At 41.0% G+C, this 20,081-nt stretch overlaps 1 protein-coding gene across 1 annotated transcript; it reads left to right on the top strand.

Annotated features, from left to right (window-relative positions):
• Positions 1-569: 569 nt before the first annotated feature.
• On the top strand, positions 570-3,462 carry CUNH15orf40 (chromosome unknown C15orf40 homolog). The gene is made up of 4 exons (XM_042039492.1): positions 570-677; positions 757-883; positions 1,672-1,799; positions 2,673-3,462. The coding sequence occupies exons 1-4, from the start codon at positions 606-608 to the stop codon at positions 2,763-2,765; spliced, it is 420 nt and encodes a 139-aa protein (XP_041895426.1). The 5' UTR covers positions 570-605; the 3' UTR covers positions 2,766-3,462.
• Positions 3,463-20,081: the final 16,619 nt, after the last annotated feature.

Genomic DNA, 20,081 nt, shown 5'->3' with positions numbered 1-20,081 from the left:
AGTATAAACCTAAGGATTATTTGTGTGCAACGAGTTTTACAGATTGCATACAATAATTTGATGCAATTGCTGTATGTATATAGTATTCAGTGTCTTGCAGTATGTACCATGTAGTAACAGAATGTCTTCATGTTCAAAAACCTGTATCCTCCCCCAAGTTATACTAAAGTAATGATTTGAGAATGCAGGAGAAAAAATAAGAAAATTTCCTTTCTTAAGTGGGAAAGCAGGGAGGTCACGCAGGTTTGGGGTGTCCTAAGCCCGTGTGTAGAACAAGTGTCTGTCAAACCCCCAGCTCTGTGCACTCTCCTATCCTTGGGCGCGGGGCTGTTCCGAGGCACGGACGGGGGGGCCGGGCCCGGCTGTGCGGGAGCAGCCGCTGCGGGCCCAGGGCCAGGCCCGGCCCGGCCGTGCCGGAGGAGCCGCTGCAGAGCCGGAGCCGGAGCCAGGCCCGGCCGGACCGCGCCGGAGGAGCCGGAGCCGGAGCCGGAGCCGGAGCAGCCGGAGCCGGAGCCGGAGCCGGAGGCAGGCCCGGCCGGACCGAGCGGAGCGCGCAGGCGCCCCGGGGCGGGCCCAGCGCGGCTGCCGGAAGGGCCGCCCCGGCCATGCCGAGCCTCGCCGGGTTCCTGCGGGTGCGGGCGGCGCCGGTGCGGTGCGGCAGGGCTATGCCCGGGAAGGTGCGGGCAGGGCCCGGACAGGGAAGGGGGGCAGGGGCGGGTGGTGCCCGCGGTGACCGCGCCTGTTCCTCTGTTTCAGGGAAAAGCAGCCGCCAAGGGCCCCGCGGAGCCGGGCGCCGCCGCGGGACCGGTGGTGGCGGCGGGCGGCGGCTCCGTGAGGGTGGCGGTGCGCGCCAAGCCCGGCGCCCGCTGCAGCGCCGTCACAGGTGGGTCTGTGGGCCGGGGCACCCTGGGGAACAGCGACGGAGGGAGGGAACGCACAAAATCCCACCCGAAAACTAAAGCGAGTAGTTCGGTTCTCCAGGAGTAGCTCGTTGGCGTCCCCCGTGTGCAGCGCTGGGTGGCGCGGTGAGCACGGGGTGAATCCTGATGCTAAACCCTTCCGTTTGGCATGTGTGGTTTAGTGCGGGCTGTTTGTGTCCCAAGAGCGTGTGCGGTTTTATTAGAGCCATAAAAGTTCGCTCTAATAAACCGTGTTCTTCCTCTACAGCCCTGGGCTTGCGCCTGCACGCATTGGAACCGCTTTCACACCCCGCGTGTGTGTGAGAGCCACGGGCTGTGGCAGTGTCCAGGCTCCGCTGGTGACACAGGGAACTTACTGGCAGTGTAACTCTCTGAGCAGCTAATTTAACGAGCGGCTTTTGGGGGGGTAACCTGGTTTGAGTCTTGTTACGTGGTGCCGAGCAGGACAACACCTGCACCAGAATGGGCTCGGAGCTCCGAGCGGTGCCCCCGTGTGAGAAGGCTGGTAACTCATGACTGCACTCTGCTACGGCATGAAGGCTTCGCTGCTTGTGATGTCAGGAGTTTATATTTGATTGTACTGGCTGACAGTCGAGGGAATTTATGAAATACGGAAATGTCATCACCTGCTAATCTATACATTTATTTGGTTTTAAATTAAAATGCTTTTGAAAGCATAAACATTTTTAGGGAACAATGACTAGCTGTTTTGAATATTTTGAGCATCACCTCCTCACACTATTTGTTACAGATGTGACGGCTGAGGCAGTAGGTGTAGCTATTGCTGCCCCTCCATCAGAAGGGGAGGCAAATGCAGAGCTGTGTCGCTACCTCTCTAAGGTGCTTGAAGTGAAGAAGAGTGACGTTACTTTAGAGAAGGTACTTCCTTTTCTTCCTTTCAGTTTTGCCCTACTGCAATTGAAAATCAGGATTTTGAAACTTACACATTGAGTACAGGGAGTTACTCCAAGTTCAGTCCGAAAGACACTTTAAAAAGTTTAGTTGAGTTAATGGAATGATTCATTGAGGACAAACTTAGTGTAGGAAGAACTATGGCTGATCTTGAGATCCTTTAATCAAAAGAGTTACCATGATAATGTTTTGCAAATCTGTAATTCATGTGTTCTGTGTTCTTCAAAGATTCTCTTGTTTTCATGTCAAATGAGTTCACAGAATTTGTCTTGCAGAGAATGTGCATTTGATTAATAACTTTTCACTTCTTAAAAAAAAAAAACTTACATATTTGAGTCAAAATATTCTGACATTTAACTGTCACACATAAGCAAGAGGGTATGTAAGCACTTGGGTTGTAGCTGGACCTCCAGAGTTTCTCTGTGTTAGAATTTACATGTCTTTAATTCAGTGAGTGGAAACTCTTCGTTTTATTCATTGCACTGAATAAATAATTTGTTTTATTAATTCATTGTACTTGAAGTCAGCCTTTCCAGCCATTTCCATTTATAGTTTATGAGCATAAGAGCACAATGAAAAATGGTGCTTTTTATTTTTATCTGTTGGTTTAACAGAGTAGTTGTAGGAGTCTTTTGAAGAGTAGTGGTAAATGGTAAGATGACTAAGGAATTGAGCACTGTGTTGTGAAAAGGTAGAAATGAAAAGCTTTGAGTCTTGTTTTTCCTGAATCATGGGCAAACTGCTCGATTTTTTTATCAACATTTTACAAATAGCACTGTTTCCTTAACTTAAAGGGTAATTCTCTGAAAGATGGTTTTTTTCTGTGTTTGTCTGAACCAGGGGGGTAAATCACGTGACAAAGTGGTGAAGATTTTGGTATCAATGACACCAGATGAGATTTTAGAAAAACTGAAAAAAGAAGCTTCCAGTTGACCTAAAACAAGAGCAGGAAATGGGACAGTGCATCTTGGCATATGGACTGATATTCTTTCTTACTTAATGTAGTGCTGTTGAGAATGTGGGTAATGACTACAGAAAGATACTTCTTTCCCCCTGTATAGCTGTAGGTTTGGTTAGAAAGCTGAGAGGCTGTATCTGCTTCTGTCACTACAGACTTCCTTCTGCTCTGGAGAGTTTCCTGTGGGTAAGAGTTGTCCTCTTTCCTGGTCCCTAAACAAATGGTTTAGGAAACGTTTTTCTCAGTGAAGCAAACATTGGTTAACAAAGTGAGAGGCTTGGAGTGACAGCCTTCAATGTGAAAAGTGGTACAAAAGGACAAGTCTGGATGGCAGAGACATACAGAAGACTGTTCTCTCTGATACCTTACAGCAGGTACTGTGTGCAGCTTTTCACTGTGGGCACTTACAGACATCTAAAATAAATGTATTTGAAGCCAATGTGCTGTTGTTGATCACACAGACAAGCTAAATGTAGAATCACCTGAACAACTGAAAGAAAACCAGAGGTTTTCAGTATGAAAAACCAATGCAGACCCCAGTAATTGCACACTTGGGGTCACTTTGTAATAGTCTGTAAATAGATTCCTTAAAGGTAGAGATATGATCATGTATATCTGTGCCAATTGTATGTTACCTGTAATGACTGTTCTTAATAAAAGGGGCAAAAAGTATTACCAAAGTTTGGTTTGTGTTTATATTTTTAACAAAGATAGAAGTTGTTTCCTAGAAGTCATGTAATGGAATGCTGCTCTTAAACAGCGTTTTGTTACAATCTGATGAGTAGTAGTGCAACCCCTAGAGAACTGAGCAGAGTCATTTGTAGAACAAAACAAGAAGTCTGAAACAAAATGGGCAACTATACTCCAGTTTCAGGGCTGATGAGACGAAGGCTGAGCTTCTCTTTTTATCACACTTCAGAGGTCAGAGCAAGATTTAACTGGCATTTCCCAAAAAATGTTTGTGATATCACACATTTCTGGTAGGGGCTTGGTTTTGCCTCTGCATCACTGCTTATGTGTGCAATTGTCCTGTGGTTGTCATGTTAAAAAGAATGTAATGGCTAAAGGAAAAAAGATAAACTGTTCTGAAGGTTTGCTTAAGGTTTGGCATACCTTGTCCTGGAAAATAATGTTATGAATGCATAAGCATTTATGGCAGATGCATTACCAGATTGATGCTGTACAAGCTTCATCTCTCATAATTGGCTTTTTCATGGGCAAAAATTCTTTTGCTTTAGGGAATCCTTTCAGTTTCCTGTTATCCTAAATATTGCAATGGTTACTTTTGGAATTAGAGAACTGGTGTTTGTCAAGATGACAGCTGCAAGATGACTAATTTTAAAGAAGTTACGAAAAATGTTACTTTCTGGAGAAATAAGTCTAAATTCTGAATTCTGTTTAATGGTTTCCACCTGAGCCCCTTACTTTCTCAGGCATTTGGGCAGCCATACATTGCCTTAGTCCTCTTTCCTTACTTTTCTTTTCAGTCTGCACAGGCTGATTTTGTTTTACTGTTCCATCAGTTTTGGTTCACCCCTCCCTGCTGTTAGATCTGCTCTTGCCCAGCAGAGGGGTACCGTGTCTTGCACAAAAATTAAGGCGAAGTAAACCAAGGCGAAGTGTTGTTGGTTTGTTGTTGGGGTTTTTTCTCTTTATTTCCTAAACTTCCTATCATGAGTAGAAAACAACAATAAAAAGGCTGAGGAATTCTGTATTTATAAATTACATTTGGAATTGGATGCTGCAACAGCCATTATAAAGTTTTCTTTGAAAGCTTCTATACTCCATTGAAATAATGTATTACACTTGCCCATGACTTCAGACCCAGACTGAGGGAGGAGCTGTGTGGACAGATACAGTCTCTGAAGTACATTGATCTTCAATGATTATCTACAATAGCTAACTTAGTTTTTCAGTGCCCTCTCTGTCTTGTCAACATGTTCTGCCTAGGCTTTGCTGGCTTCTGCCTTGGTTTCTTCACCTTTCCTAAACACCTTCAGCTGGCATTCTGCATTTATTTTTCCTAATCAATGAAAGTAACTTGAATTCTAGTAGTGGGGCAAATAAAGCCTTTACATGCTGGGAATGTACAATTTATTTAATATGAGTAGCCAAAATTATTTTAGAATGTCAGTGTAAGTAACACTGTGGTGTTGCCATATAGAATCATAGAATCATATTTAATATCTGACAGCCTCTTATGTCAGTGTTTTTTGTGCTGTCTTCCAGTCATATCCCTAACATCTTGGTTGTGGTTTTATGTAACCTGGTGAAATGCTTGGGAGGCAGGAACTGCTGGTCCACTGTATATCAAAAGAGAGGTAGAGAAGGGTTAAGCAACTTGTGTGACCAAACAATGCCAAAACTGTGATTTAGGCCTAGCTCCTACAAATCTTGCATTGAAATCCTAACCTGTCAACTGTCTCTTCATGAACACAGTAAAATGTCTTTCATTCTATTGAAAAAGTTGTGGTAGCAAATATCCCTTACTCCAGCAGAGTATGTTTTTAATAGAGAAGAGCTTTGTGATATTGTAAGAAGCTTCTTCCAAGAACTTCAAAACACTTCACAAATCCCTGCTCAAAATAAATTCTTATTCCTGGACCAATTTAAAAACATTGTGGTGCCAGTTGCTGCATAACTTTTACGTTGGTACCTGCTTTATCCATGTGCATTAAGCTACATGATTACTCAGCTATTGAAATCAAACACTGTCCTCTTTCCCTAATGCATGGTCTGACCAATTTCAGTAAAATCTGGCTAATGGTGATTCAGTATCTTACTGCTTGCAGGCCTGGGCAGTCAGTGCAATTTTTAAGTATAATTAAGTTATTTAAACATTAGCAAAATAGAAGTTATCTGAATAAATTCTGTGCCAGTTTTATGGCATGGAAGGGTCTTAGTCTTTCATCCACTCAGTTACATTTATTTTCTAAAATCCAGCTTTGGATGTAGGTTTCATTGTAGTAGTGTAATATGCTAATTAAGGATATTTAATTATACCCTCTGAAACTGGCCTCTTTGCTCTTTTTCTTTCAATCCACTCCATTTATCATCTGCAGCACATTCGTATCCCTCCTTTTAGTCCCAAGTGTTTCTAAATCCTCGTTTATTCAGGTATCATCAGTCTAAATAATCCTGGATAATTGACGACTTTTTCAAGAACTGGCAGCAGCAATTTAGCAGAAAGCACAGTTTAATATCTTCCTGCTTCCAGCTTCCAGGAAGATAGGTACACCTGATTTTCCTGCTCAGTTCTTCACATCTTGTTCTTGTTTCCCCTCTCATAATGTTTATTTGCTTGTGTAAAACTTGAACTGGCTGAGTTTTTAAAATTTTTTCTTCATTACTTCTACCTACTGTATTCCCCTCTTAATGTTTTTAGTCTTTCTCTTGGGAGGATGATTCATTGTGATATTGACTGCTTTAAAATGGGCTCCCCTGTCTCCTTTGGGGAACACAAGTGCTTTATCCTCCTGTAAAACCTGCCCTGGTTGTTACTCTCTAGGAAGGGGCTGCATTTGGGGCAAAGTGCTCTTAATACAACTGAGGCACAATAAACAGCCAAAAAGCTGCTGAAGAAATGAAATGCTTGCCTGAAAGGAGGGGTCTGGTACTTCTCTGAGATACTGGGAGTTCATTTCTTCCTGGTCCCTTGTATATTGGCTTCTCAAGTAACTGTTACTGAGCTGTGATAAATTTTCTTTCATCTATAAATGCTGCATTTATTTGTTCTTTCAAGAGCTGGGGAAGTTAGAGTGATGAAGTATCCACTGTGCCATCTTACTGCAGCCTGAGGGTAAGTTTTTGGAATATTGTTTAAATAACATTCTGAGTTTCCAAATCTGAAGTATGGCAGGTGAAAAGGGAAATATATTGAGTATCAGTTCAGCAGCTGGTCACTATAGAAACGTGCTGTAAAGAGAGCAGTTAGCTGTGGACCCAAGGAAAAAAGAACAAACAACAGAGCGTCAAAGCCTCATTTCCTGCTGCTCAGATAAAGCAGTTGTCTGCCTTAAGAGAATAGCTGGGGTTACAAGCTATGGTTCTGGGGTGATTGTAATTAAGTTGGTTTTTTTCTAATACCTAGTAGGTGTGCAGTGCACGTGGGAAGGGCTGCAGCAATGCTGTTCCTTTGGCCAGCTTTTGTTGCTATAGTGCTTTGCAAACCAGGATGCACTGAGGCATAATTTATAACAAATTTCAAAGCTCTCAACATGTGTTAGGACATACTTTGTGCCCAGCTGTCTGACAGGGGCATTGCCAAGTTGAATTTTATAAAACAAGCTATTTGTGTGGAGCCCTTTTATTTCCACCAGTGCTACTTTCCATAGTTTGTCTTAAAATCTATGAAGTTTTTTTGCTTCCTTTCTGATGTTCAGAAGGTCTGTGGGGTTACATTTGATGGAGGTATCAGTGCAGGTGCTCAGCCCCAGCAGCCACCTTCCTACCACATCTGGGCTCTCTTGCTGCCTCTCACCTTCAGTTTTGCTGCTGCTGTTCCAGGTAAGTGCCCTCCAGCAGGACCAGGCTCTCTGGGGCTGTTTCTGCTCTTTATTTGTCACATCAGCATTGTTGCTGGCATCTCTTTACATGCCACCACATTTCTTTTTCTGTTTTTTGAGCCTGACAGCCCTTAGAGATGCATTCATTGTGGAAGGAGGGAAAAGACCTTGTGGTACAATCTTTGCAATCAGAGTCCAAACCTGTCCCTTCCAGTGAGGCCCTGTGGCAGCTCTTTGTAGCCTCCTGGCATTTGCCCTTTAATGAAATGTCTCCTTTTGTCTCCAGTAAATCTGGGAGCAATCAGCCAGCAGGTATGTGAGGACATGTTCCTACCATGAGGAAAGATTGCTGGTAGCTACTCAGATGCACTTCTGAACAATTTTCTTCAGTTTCTTAACTGCCATTTTACAGTGGAAGTGCAAACTGTTACTAATAAACCTAATAGGTTTATGGGTTTTGACGAGATTTTTCCTTTTTGTTCGAAAAACCTGATTAGGCTCATCACTGACTGAATATAAATGCTAATACATAGAGGGAACCAGCCAGGCTAATTGCACTTGGCTAATTTCACTTAATGAGAATGTCTGATTCCCTTCAGTCACTTCCTCACTGAGTTCAGGTTCAGCTGCTAAAGCAGACCCAGGAGCTTTTTGTTAAATATTTTTAAAAGATGATCAGCTTATAATGATGTTCTCAGTCTATGACTTCTGGTTACTGTGATTGCTGTCACATACCAGCCAGAAGAATTTTTTTTTCTTTATTTTATACCATTCTATGCAATATTTCTGGCAGAAGATAAATGTGAAAATAGATCATCTGAAAACATTAATTTGACAATAGGTGTTGTTAAATTGTGGATATGAGGCAAGTCCTGTCTTTCAGTAGTCAAGTACCTGTGTGTGTAAAAGCAGAGAAGGTGTAAGATCTAATTAAACACTGCTTTCAATAGTCTGAAAAGTATATAAATCCTAAATATGCAAAAACAAGTAAAGTGAGCCTGCCAGAGGAGGTGTTGATATGCATTTTGTGCACTTAAAGACAAAAAGAATGTGTAATACCAGAGCTTGCCATAAGCTGTTCTGCCAGCTTTAAGGGGCTGCCCTTGCAAATCTGAATTGGAAAATATTTTTGTTCGCTGATCTTGCTGTAAGGTAGGCCTCCACAGGAAACCTATAGAAAACCTTTGGTTTCTCAGCTGCATGTAATTCCTGCTCGCTTCAGTGAACCAACTTGGTCTTTTTACCTGGGGAGGAATTTAGAGCAGTGCTCCAGGTTTTACACACTTGGACTTCCAAACTTAAATAAGCAATTCCTGTTAGCTCATTTTAAGGACTTAGCTATTTTCAGGCTGGGTTTCAGGCTTTGCCCTGTGATTATCCAATGTTACCTTGATGAGACTCTCTGAAGAAACAGACCTTGTTTGTTTGATGCCTGGGTTTGCATAACATGTTAACTTCTCAAATCAAAAAATAAAGAAAATAAAACATGAGAGGGAGGAACAGAATAATTTTGTTAATCAAAGGTTAATTTATTGGGCTAGGAGCAATTTTGCTTGGCTTATGGGCTTTACAGGCTTGTTCTGCATGTCCTTCTAAACCCTGCTGGGAAGGAAGATACACAGAATAGAGGGCATAATAGACTCGAGATGTTTTATAGCACCTCCTTTGCTGTTCAGCACCCAAGTCAGAATGGGGAAAAAAAACCTGTCAGGGTTTCAAAGACTATAAATCTAATAATTTGCAATATAAGTTTCACAGTTATTTCTTACTGGCAATCTGGGAATCTAGGTGGAAAAAGGATATTACCTATGGCCCTCTTAGTGTGACTCCTGAATCCTGCCAATCTGAAATTTTCAAACAGGAAAGATTCATCTTCTGAAATTACAGGTTCATGTGAGGGCCACTGATGTGCGGTATAAAAAGAGCATCTATTGATGTGGTTGTTGTTGAGAGTTGTATGAGTTAAAATACAAATTCAGATGAAAAAGTTGGTGAACTGCTCATAAGTAGTTCATCTATTCTGCCTTCCCATCTTATTTAAGTAAATTGATTCTACAAAGGCAGCTACATCTTGCCAATATTTTTTTGTATTGGTGGCTGAACTATTACCCCTCACAGCAAGGCAGGGCTAACACTTTGTAATTGCTGTGAGGGGCTGGCACATCTCCAGGGTAGGCCAACTGCAGCTCCTGGGTCTTGTCTGCAGAGCTTTGTCCAAATTGTTGTGAGATCTCCCACAGGTTCACCTGACGCTGAATTGGCAGCCCTGGGAGCCCAGCCTCCAACCTTGCACCAGGAGGAGCTGCTGCCAGAAGTGCTCAGTCAGGTTAGAGGATATGGTGAGCTGGTTCTGCAGGGGAAGAGAGCTCTGGACTGTATTAAAAAATGTTTCTAAATATGAGACACGCTCTTCTGTGTCAGAAGGGGAAGTGCTAAGATGCTAATTAAAGATAAATTTGAACTTGGAGAAATTCATGCCCATCATTGGCACCTTTGATTTCTGAATTTCAGACCTAGCCCTTCTGCTGTGTGGATTGTCACTGTTGGAAAAAGTGCAAATAGCAAAAGAGGATGACACTTCATGGTTTAAGTGAAATCACTTGAGAATGGTTAAATCAGGTTTTCTGATTAACTGACTCACTTGATAGTGTAGTATGTGAGAGAGTGAATCAAACACTTAATTTTCCTTTGCTCTGCTGTCTGTGAACAGCATCAAGCCGAAGAGACACCCATCTGTCTGTCTTCCAGATTATGTGCTTTCTCCACAAAGGAGCCTTTGGTCTAATGCTACATGCTTGTTCAGTTTTAGAGGATAAATACAGCCCACAGTTTCAGAGGATAAATAAATCTGTGACTTCTTAGTTGCAACAAAAAAGTGTGACTGGAGGCAGGTTTGGCAGCAGAGAATAAGCTATCAAGACTGTCATGAACGTTGGATTGGCAGCAGAGGAGATAACTATATTTAAGGGTTTTAGAGAAGAACTTGTCCTAAATAATGAGGTTTGAGCCAATTGTAGAGAGCAGGACTGCTGATTATCCTATATGCCTTATGTGTCCATTTTCATGAAGGACAGAATCTTTTCAAAAGAAAAATGTCAGACTTCTAAGTAAGAAAATAAGAGCATATAAACAAGGTATAGAAACCTCTGGGTTTTGCCCCTTTTTTTCAGTCTTTTCTGTTTATAATAACTTACAAATTCTCATTCTAGATTTGGGAGGGGGGGTTCTTGGAGATGCATATTCCTCTGTTCCTTTGGTAAAGCTCAAAATCTCTTGTTGCCCCTGTAATACAAATAATAATATGAGCATAATCAAGGTTGTATTTGTTTTGTGATTATTCTGAACACTGGAGACTAACAGTAATTATAATACCATTAAATAGTAATGGAAAAAGATTGAAGAGTGGATCATGAGTGAGACTCCTGGAAGGAGATGAAAATCTTGCTCAGTTTTCTTCAGTACTGCATTGCATTCCTCTCTTTTATGGCAAAAAGAGGAACCTAAAATGATTTCTGAAATGCTAAGGGTCAAGAGTGCCATGTAAAAGACAAGTTTGTGTGGGAAAAGCTAAGCAGAAATTAATTCAGTTTCAGTAATTAGTTTCCTGTAATTTTAGCAGTGCAGTAGTAGAGATAATCCAAGATACTGCATTCAGAGCCCAGAGACAGGAATATAAGTGTGAATTAAGCAATTCTTCCATGTACCTCTGTACCTCTCACCATGCAATCTGGCTGCTTTACAAGGCAGTGTAAGGTGGTATTTTTCTCCAGTCTTCTTTCGTTATGTTTTTACAGCATAAAGCTCCTGTCACGTGCTTGAAACTTTGTGTAATCCAAGGGATAAGAACACTGTCCATCTGGAAGCCAGGTAATAGAATTTCCTGATAACACTTGGTGGCAGGATCCATCATGGCCAGAGGTGTCTGTGTAGGTTCTGTGCTTTGCATGTGGGATAGAGCATGCTCCTCCAAGGAGCCTTGCAGCAGCTATGAGGCCATTGCCTTGCCCTTGCTTTGGGATGGGTGTGTTTTAGGGGAAAACAGATTTCTTTTGTGCAGTTCAGTCTGTCTGCTTTGTCATGTGTGAGCCACAATGTGTACATTGGGCCCTGCTTGCACAGTGTCTCTGTGGCTGTTGCAGTGTTGACAGTGTTCATTTGTGAGGAGAGATGATGTACATGACCCTGGCTAATGATCCTCTAACACACAGTGCTTCCAGTCCAAACTGAAAGACAGCATCCAAGGAGAAGGACAGGCTATGCATGATAAATACCTCTCCCACTGCACAGTCAGAGTAGGCTCATCACAAATGTTAAAAATGGAACTTCATTTTCCTTGAGCTTTTCAATTTCCTGTTAATACCTTTCACAGAGGAAAACATGTTTTTTGTCAAAATCATTATTATTTAAAGTCACATAAATTTGAAAGCTCTTAGAAAATGACAAATGTGATTTAAAATACCCATTTTAATTGTTTCTTAAGTATATGATCTTTGGTTTATTCCTTTATTTACTTTTGTGTATAGTGAACTTTCCTGATAAAGAGTCAATGAAGAAGATTTATAAACTGAGTTTACTATAATCACATTCTGGCCTGTATCAGTATTCAGGATGTATTGCTTATCCTAATCTGAAGTGATGTGTTAATTTGACTTGGAAATGGAGTAAGATGTGGACACAGAGTAAACAATTTAATGAATTAAATAAAATCATAACTACAGCTAAGTGATTCTGCTGTAGTGTTTTGCTAGTTAAAACAGGAGGCCATGCTGTTACTGCATGGGAATCTGCAGTTTATCAGCTGCTGGCAGATAATCAGCCCTGTTACCAAACTGTGCACGGTGCAGCTCTGCCTGCAGGCTGGCAATGTCACGGGGACGCACGGGGCATCGGGAGCCGCGGAAGCAGCAGCCCCAGCGTGGCACTTCCCCACCCCAGCTGTGATGCAGATGTTACACACACGAGATCCTTCATGCATTGTAACATTTGTTTAGGTTCTCAGCATGCTGCAGTGGACTGAGTGCTCCTATATATTTATATCTGTAATGCTCATAGAAGAAAATGTGGTTTGTTTAACTGCTTAGTCGATAGGAATTCGAATCAGTTCTGCTCTTTGGACCCTTTTCTTTCTGAAGTCTGTAGTGTTCTCCACCCTGTCTGTATTAAACCAGGCAACTCCCAGAGAGGTGTCAGTGATTTTTATTACCTACAGTAATTTTCTTTTGTTTAATAACCTCCTCTCAGCTTTTGAAACTGAGGCACTCTTGTGTCATTTACTGAGGTTATCATATTAAACTCCTCTTGTCTCTTGCAAGCAATAGTAGGGGTGCTCCATAGAGATTTTAATGGTAGGGGCTGTAAGGATCCTGAACTCAGCTGGGATCTTTGAATAGGCTGCTTTTATCCCAAGTGGTGCAGACAAAAATACTACAAAGTCACCGCCACACACTGTTCCACAATGAAGCTGTCCCAAAATAACCAATCCATAGCTGATGATAAACAGTGTAGTGGGTGAAGAGCTCTCAGGCTTAAGCTGTTGTTGAGAGAAGGAATTGGCAATGAGCCCCAGGGCTTCAAAGAATAGCTTTCAGAGGAAATCCTGACAGTTTCTATACTAGTAGCAGAAAATGTGAAGAATCTGAGAATATTTTCTGAGCCATGTCCTGGGTGGCATGGTTAGGGACAGGTTTCCACCTTTCAAACGTGGTATGGGAGGTGTGATTGAAAGAGACAGAAGCTGTTCATCAGCCCATGTTCCTGGCACTGCTGTGTGCATTATGTGCAGCAAAAGTGGAGTTCAGCCAGAGAGCAGCTGAGTGCGTGGACAGCTTTGAATCCAAAGACACGACAGGACCTGCTGGGATGTCTAGGATCCTCCCCCACAGAATTAATGAGAAATAGATGCCATATGGAGGAATTCTCTTGCCAATGGTCTGTGATGCCATCTTTGTCCTCCAGTTCTCATCAATTACAAATGTCTTTTAAATAGATTTTTAATTAACCTTCAGTTATATGATTTCATCTTCTCAGCTACTAAGGACACTGACCTTTCAGTAGACTCTTCTAGAATAAGACTTTATTTCTGATAAGAGACTTTTGTTGCAATGGCAGATCTATCACTCTTTTCCTTCACCAGTACATCCCCTCTTCCATCATAGCTGACTCATCCATTCCTCCCCTCACCACTGTATTTTCTTTTCTTTTCCTGTAGGTGCAAAAAACAACTTTACCTTTTATGTTTTTTGAAACTCAGATGTTTAACTATGTAATTTTAGTTGTTTGTATCAACATTTTTGCATCTACTTGGGTTTATTTTTTTTAAAAACAAGCACTGTAATACTTCTAAGGCTGGAATTTTGCTCACCCTTGCTGTGACTGTATGGTGTGTATGAGAATGTTTATAAAATCAATGAAATACACATTAATAGCACATTCAATACAGTAACTGTCACAAGCTTTATTGATGTGGAATCTGGTTTGAGTAGATTTCCCCCTCGTTTTTAATTCACCTCTATATAATTCAGTGTTAACTATCAAGTTGGAGTACCCACACATCTTAGTTATGATGAGGCTGTCTTTATGCTACTTAAATTTTTTAAGGCTTTTTCTACTGTACCCATAGGATTAGAATCACATCGTGTTTACTGTAGGTCTAGCTTTGAGAGCTTTCTAGGCTACAGAATCCCATATATATATATATATATATATATATATATATACTATATAACTATGGAGTGACATAAAGACACTGTTTAAAACAAGTCACTGCCTTCATAGTATCTTTGGGTTTAGTTAAAAAAATATTTTAAAATCAACAAATAAATTAATTTGCTCACCAGAATGTTTCTAATACATTGTGTTGGGACATACAGACCCCAGCTGAGATTTATATACCATACCTATGTTTTATATGGAGTAGCTGCTGCCTGGTAGGTTTTGTAGCCAAAATGTAGAGCACAGAAGAGGAAAACAGGGCACAGAACCACAGTTTTACAGATGGAAGCTGAGACACAAAAGGGTTAAATGTGATTTGTAGCTGAGCATGTAACACGCATGTCTGGTTCTATTTTTGAAAACGTCCTTTTCACTTTCTTTTTAGTTCTGGAAGAATGACTGGAACTGTGGCAAAATTGTCTTTTTAGAATTTTAAAGTAGCTTTAAGAGTCTTGTCTTCAGAAGTGCTCAGATATGAGAAGCTAGTAAAACAGCTATATCTGAAATAACTGGCCTGGTGCCTGTGTCGTGATAGGAAGGCAAGAGTAAAAACAGTATCAGATTTAAAAAGCATTTCTAGGTCAGTAGTGAGAATATGTTTAATGCAGGTGTGCAGAGAAGTAAGATTAGGTTTAGCTTTTATTATCTAGCACTAAATCCATTTTGTCTCTAAAAACTAAAATCCTACTGGTGGGGTCTAAAGAGGTTGTTCAATTGGATTTACCCAGACTGCAGGATATGTAATAAACAGTGATTTGTTCATTGTCCCTTGGATCTGTCCACCTTGCTTAAGGACTTAAACTGTGCCAGTGTAATAAGCCAGCTGCTTAACTGCGTCCAGATTCTGTATTTTGCCAGCTTGTTCTGTGATGGGGAGGTCCCTGGAGTCTGTGGAGGAAGGAATTTTGTTTTGTTTTGTTTTGTTGGTGGTTTTTTTGTTTGGTTGGTTTTTGTTTTTCATTTTTTTGTTTCCCTCCCCTCAGGCTGTGATGTGGCCATAAAGTCACTTGATGACCAGCAGTCAAATCTCAACACTTCCTTACTGTCTTTTGCAGGATACATGGGGAAACAGCCATGAAAGAATCCTTTAGCTCAGCCATGCTCCCTGCCCTCATTGCCAGTGCTCTAACACCATCCCTCCACTCCCATTTTCTCTTAGAACATAAAAAAAAAAATTAATCCTTCTGATGGAAGTATCCTCTGAGCCACAGAGCTGGAGAAATAGGATTTGCCCATGTTGGCGATTTAAGGTAAAGCTCCTTTACATTCTTACAGGAGTTCAGCTGGGGTTTAGAGGAGCATATGTGCTCCCCAGGCTTGATGCTCCCTCAGCTCACTTCAGAGCAGGTGTTTCAAGTGTGTGGCTTGCAAATGAGTAAGATGAACTCGATCTGAGAAGAATGTGTGTCCCCACAGAGCTCCTGCACTAAACTGATCTAAACTCCAGAGGTTTTGTATGCTGTATTTAAATGCTCATACCATTAAAACCACTGAAGCAGTATTCTTCAATGTGCTTTGGTTTAGGTCTCAGTGGCCTTCATAAATCAAGATGATATGATGGCTGAAAACCAGGCTTTGCTGTGGAAAAAATAATTTTCTTGTTACGTAAAAAGAATATGTAATCATTTGAGGCTGGTTGCTTTTGGCAATTATTAGTGTAATTTTATTTTTCTTGAGCACATTTTCAATAGAAAAATGTGTAATTTCAAGCATTTCTTCAGAAACAAACCTCAGACGTGACTTTGGACAAAAAGCATCCACTTTCTGATCATGCTAAACCTGGCCAAAAGCTGTGTGAAATGTCTTAAAATATAGTTGGGCTTTTAACTTGTACCTCAGCAGTACTGATTATAATCTTAAGTATTTGATTTATGTGGATATTTAAATACCATATTGTCTTTCCTCACACAGAATAAGAGCATTGAAAAAGCTTAGTGTCTTAATCATTCTTTGTAACATGTTTCAGTTTGAAGGTTCTGCTTGAATCCTTGAAGATTGTTTTTTTCATGGATGAGATTGAGCATTAATTATTTCTGTAGTTCTATAACAAATAACTAAGTTATTTTCATGATTTAGTTCATTTCTTGAATAGATAAGGTTTTTTCTTCAAACAATGAGCAGAATCAGTTTTGATCCTTGTTATTGAGACATCTTTTATTAATGAAGCAAAGTTTGAATTCTACAGTATACAACAACAACCCCCAAAATAAAAGGGAGCCCATACTTGGGGGGGAGGGGGAAGCCAGCTGCTGAAGTATGATTTGATTTAAAAAAAGGCATCTCTGTGTTAGGATAAAGACAACATTCATTTGTTTTCATGCTAGTCAAAAATAACACGGAAGTTATGCATTGAGGATAGTGATATGATTTATCCTGTTGTGTGTTTATCAGACTTGGAGTAAAAGGTAGGTATTAGCAATTTCCACCATCTCTTGTAAGAAATATGCATTTTAACAGGGCAGGGTACTTAGTCAGGGGCGAGCTGCACAGAAATAACACTTTGGCATTGCTTTTTCACACAAGCAAATGAGGACTGACAACCACTAAGCGCAGTCCAGGCTTTCTGAAGAAAAATACAGGCCATGGTAAACACAAAAATACATTCCAGCCTGCAGAGCCTAATGAAAAAATAAGCCTCTTGAGAGGCAAGATCATTGTGCACCACCACAGCATGGTTGCCATTGACTCTCCTGGCAGTGCTGCAGCTGCTGGACTCAGTTTTGATCTCTGGATTCACCTCCGTGTGTTTTGAAACAGGCTGAATTTTTCCTAGGTGCTTTCAGGGAAACCTGATCTGCCCTATAATCTTGCTTAGCTTCTGGGCAGGAGAGTATCAGTGCTGTGCATAGTTCAAGCAGGGTTATGTAGCTCTCTTCTAACCTTCAGGGTCAAGGAGACAGATTATAGCAATTTTTCCTGATTGGCAAGTGAAAGGCAAAGGAAATGCAGTTTTGCCAAATTGCTCCCAAGGTGCAAGTAGCTGCTATAAGGTGCAGTCCTGTTTTCCCTTCCTTCTTGCTTCATGTTCATACTCCTCTTGTTTGTCAGCATTAGAGAAGGTGTGGCAGCACAGTTGGACCAGCCAGAAAAATTCCCCAGAGTTGTATAATTCGGAGATTTTTGTTTTACTTAAGGAATAGGGATGGTGACAGATAAAACCTTCTTTTTTTAATTTGATACAAAAAGCTTTTCCTTTCCAACATCTCAGTACAAGAAGCAAATGTGGACATGTTTCTTGGTTAAGCAGAATACTTATTAGCAAATTAATAGTATGAGTTTAAATATATTCTAATATATAACTGCTGCAACATATTAAAATACATTTAAACAGTAGATTAAGTATCTTTCTTGTTCAAGGAGTTGAATGTTGATTATATTTATATCTGAAATGACATTTGTCTGCCTGGTCTGCAATCTCTACTAGAGAGCTTCTTGAAAGTAGTTCAGCTTCTAACTAACCTTTCAAAGCACATCTGCACATTTTTGTTCCCAGCTGCACAGACAGAATGAAATAGAGGTTGAATAGCAGTGAAAACTTGTAAGACTGGACCTCACAAATCACAGTAAGATTTTTTTTTTTTACTGTGCACATTCTTTTACATTCAAGTTTCTAGGGGCTTAGCTGTGATTTGAAAGCCTTTAAGCATTTTTTAAAATGCTAGTTAAGAAATTGTACAAAAGCTATTGATTTTTCTTAGTTATTTGCCATAGTACCTGTAATTTAGCATGATTATTCTTCAGTATCAATTAAAAATCCATGCAAAATTGCTGTATGCCTTCAGGAGTGGATTTAGAGCTGCTGCAAAGCTCTATTCAGAACTTTGCATTCACACTCTCGGTAACGTGGCAGTCATTTTTTAATACATAACACTTATCTTTGTTTTATTCATGGTAATTATGATGTCTGAGCAAATGTCAGATGGAAGAGATCTCTTAAAGTCAGATTCCAGACACTGAATTTTAATGTTTACCCTGCAATCTCCAGCACAGTTAAAGCAAACAATTTCTATAGTGTCTGAAGTTGCCCAGCTTCAGTTTTATCATCTGTAACACAGTGTAATGCACAAACTGTAATTGCAGGCAATACTTAGCTGGTTTTATTTAGCTTGAAAGAGACAGTAAACTGGACTTTATCATAAATACTAATTCATCTAAATGGGAACTGAGGTAATATATTTTGGATTTTATGTATTTTTCTGTCTGGTGCAAGGCATGCATTTATTTAGGAATGTATTCCTCTCCCCCCACCTCCCCAAATTAAACTTTTGCCATAATTGTTCTAAGGAAAAGTTTTGTAAATAATACAAGCCCTTAAAGTTGAATTAAGAGCTCTACTGGTGAGGCATGTGGGAATTATGAATATAAAAGCACAAACTGGGAAGCTGCACTGGCCTGTCTCTCTCCTGGTCTCAGTCAAGAGACTCAAAGTAAGACAGCTGAGACCATAAAATGTGTGATTCTAATTCATAGCTTCCACCTAGACCATCGTGATCTATCTGCTTCTACAGTCCACCCACAATGTTGAAGATTGGATTTGCCATTTTCTGGCATACTACACCACCGGGCCTTTTTTTGGAATGCTTTGCTGCACAGCCAGCAAAGTGGGATTCACAACACTGTCACGAAGATGGAAAGAGCTGGAGAAGAACCTGGGGAGACCTAAGAGCACCTTCCAGTACCTACAGGGGCTACAGGAGAGCTGTAGAGGGACTTTAACAAGGACATGTGGTGATAGGACAAGGGGGAATGGCTTCAAACTGAAAGAGGGCAGCTTTAGATGATATTAGGAAGAAATTCTTTCCTGCAAGGGTGGTGAGGCACTGACACAGGTTGCCCAGAGAAGTTGTGGATGTCCCACCCCTGGAAGTGTTCAAGGCCAGGCTGGATGGGGCTTTGAGCAACCTGGCCTAGTGGAAGGTATGGCCAGGGGGTTGGAACTAAATGATCTGAGGTCCCTTCCAACCCAAACCCTTCTAGGGCTCTTTATTCACTAGCTGAAAGATAATCAAAATAATAAAATAGTTATTGAGCTTGAGGAAAGGCAACAGATGAAACAGATCTGTTCCTTCTGCTGCGTTTCATTTCAACCTGAGATGCTACTCCAGATGGTGAGGGAGAAGAACATCCTGGTACAGCCTGACTTCCGCGGCATAGCTGGCAGTGTCAGGCTCTTTGCAGGAAGAGATGCACTCCCTTCTTGGAGGCAGGAGCCTGGGGTGTTGGGCACTCTGCACGATTCTGCATTAAAAGGGAATTCCACCAAGGGCACGAACTTGCAGGCTCTCCACAGAGCAGAGGTTAGAACTTTGTATTATCTTGTATCTCCCTTTGTAAAGGCTCCACTGTATTAATGAGGATTCAAAGAAGTGCATTTCATCCAGTAGAACTTCTTAGAGGAAAAACAAACCTCTTGTGAAAAGATTTCTAACTGAATTCGAGGCAAATACTTCAGGGAGTGGGATATTAAAACCTGTACCAGAGCTAACAGTATTATAAGAAAAGCAGAAAACAAATACTTAGCAGGTCAGTGAAGACACTTGTGTATGACAGCCTATGCAAGAGCTACATCCAGTGACTCTTTCTGTGTAAACACACCCTTCAGCTCTTAAAAGCATCTGATGAGCTGGGGGACTCTGCTTTTGACTTCTGTGCTTTATCTTCAAATCAAGATGCACTAATTTGTGCTCCTTATCACATAATGCCATGACTTTTACAGCAATCTGCAGGGATGGGGCCCTGTTTCTGCACAGCAGCTGAAGAAAATGTCAAGTACAAAGACACGCACTGCTCCCTTGATACAAATTAGCTGATCACGTAAATGGGTAAACAGAGAACTCTGACCCTATTAGAACAGAATGCAGATAGTGGATTAACACTCCAGACTTCTAATTAATTACAGCGTGTCTCATCCTTCTGATTGCTGTTGAGTAGGCCATTCTGCTAACTTAAGCCCACAGCTGTCCAGTACTAGCACTTACCCGTCAGTCCAGCTCCTTGTTCAGCTGTTGGCTGAGAAGAAAATGCTGCAATCCTGAAGGTCTCAAAAGCAGGTTTCAGAAATACTCAGAAACATCC

The sequence above is a fragment of the Corvus kubaryi genome, unplaced genomic scaffold (assembly GCF_017639235.1).
Source record: "Corvus kubaryi isolate FWS band 111438036 unplaced genomic scaffold, C.kubaryi_AGA036_p1.0 37394, whole genome shotgun sequence".
Lineage (NCBI taxonomy): Eukaryota > Metazoa > Chordata > Aves > Passeriformes > Corvidae > Corvus > Corvus kubaryi.
The sequence above is the reverse complement of the archived record's forward strand: the minus strand, read 5'-3'. Positions and strand labels throughout refer to the sequence as shown.

What these genes read in the sequence shown, in the direction of transcription:
- CUNH15orf40 (XM_042039492.1), top strand. Translation starts at nt 606, where the DNA reads ATGCCGAGCCTCGCCGGGTTCCTGCGGGTGCGGGCGGCGCCGGTGCGG. An exon ending in GCAGGGCTATGCCCGGGAAG is followed by an intron (nt 678 to 756) that starts GTGCGGGCAGGG and finishes CCTCTGTTTCAG; the next exon opens with GGAAAAGCAGCCGCCAAGGG. An exon ending in GTGACGTTACTTTAGAGAAG is followed by an intron (nt 1,800 to 2,672) that starts GTACTTCCTTTT and finishes TGTCTGAACCAG; the next exon opens with GGGGGTAAATCACGTGACAA.